This window comes from Osmerus eperlanus, chromosome 18 (genome assembly GCF_963692335.1).
Source record: "Osmerus eperlanus chromosome 18, fOsmEpe2.1, whole genome shotgun sequence".
Taxonomy (NCBI): Eukaryota; Metazoa; Chordata; class Actinopteri; order Osmeriformes; family Osmeridae; genus Osmerus; species Osmerus eperlanus.
The window spans coordinates 4,572,832-4,573,279 of record NC_085035.1 but is presented as its reverse complement, the minus strand read 5'-3'; the positions used below and the strand labels follow the sequence as shown (position 1 = coordinate 4,573,279).

General features: G+C 60.5%; 1 protein-coding gene across 1 annotated transcript in view; it reads left to right on the top strand.

Annotated features, from left to right (window-relative positions):
* The window catches only part of gfra2b (GDNF family receptor alpha 2b), a 17,582-nt gene extending 17,412 nt beyond the window's left edge, over positions 1 to 170 (top strand). Inside the window, exon 5 of the mRNA XM_062484231.1 lies at positions 1 to 170. This exon is cut by the window's left edge and continues 22 nt beyond it. Coding sequence (XP_062340215.1) covers positions 1 to 170 — 170 coding nt within the window.
* Positions 171 to 448: the final 278 nt, after the last annotated feature.

Sequence of the window (448 nt, the reverse complement as noted above, 5' to 3'; positions counted from 1 at the left end):
GCGTGTCGTGGGAGCTGAGCTACCCTCTGCTGTTCTGCTCGTGCGGCGACCAGGCGTGCGCCGAGCGCCGCAGGCAGACCATCGTCCCCGCCTGCTCCCACCAGGAGAGACACAAGCCCACCTGCCTGGAGCTGAGGCACACCTGTCGCTCCGACGCGCTCTGCAGGTAGGAGAACGCGCACACACACACACACACAGGGGAGGGGAGGGGCGGGGAGGGGCGGGTGGGGGGTGAGGAACCGAACGTAGTCGACAGAGTTAATCAGGCTGAACTGAATGTGACAGAGCACGAAAAATCAATCCGGTGTCTGTCTCGATGGAGTTCCTCGAGACCTTCGAGCTGACATCTCCATTACCTTCCACTGGCCTGGAGCTAGCCTAGCATTGGCCTCGGATTCACATTTACAGCTGCCTGAATACTCTTTCCTTCCCCAGTATCACACTTCGC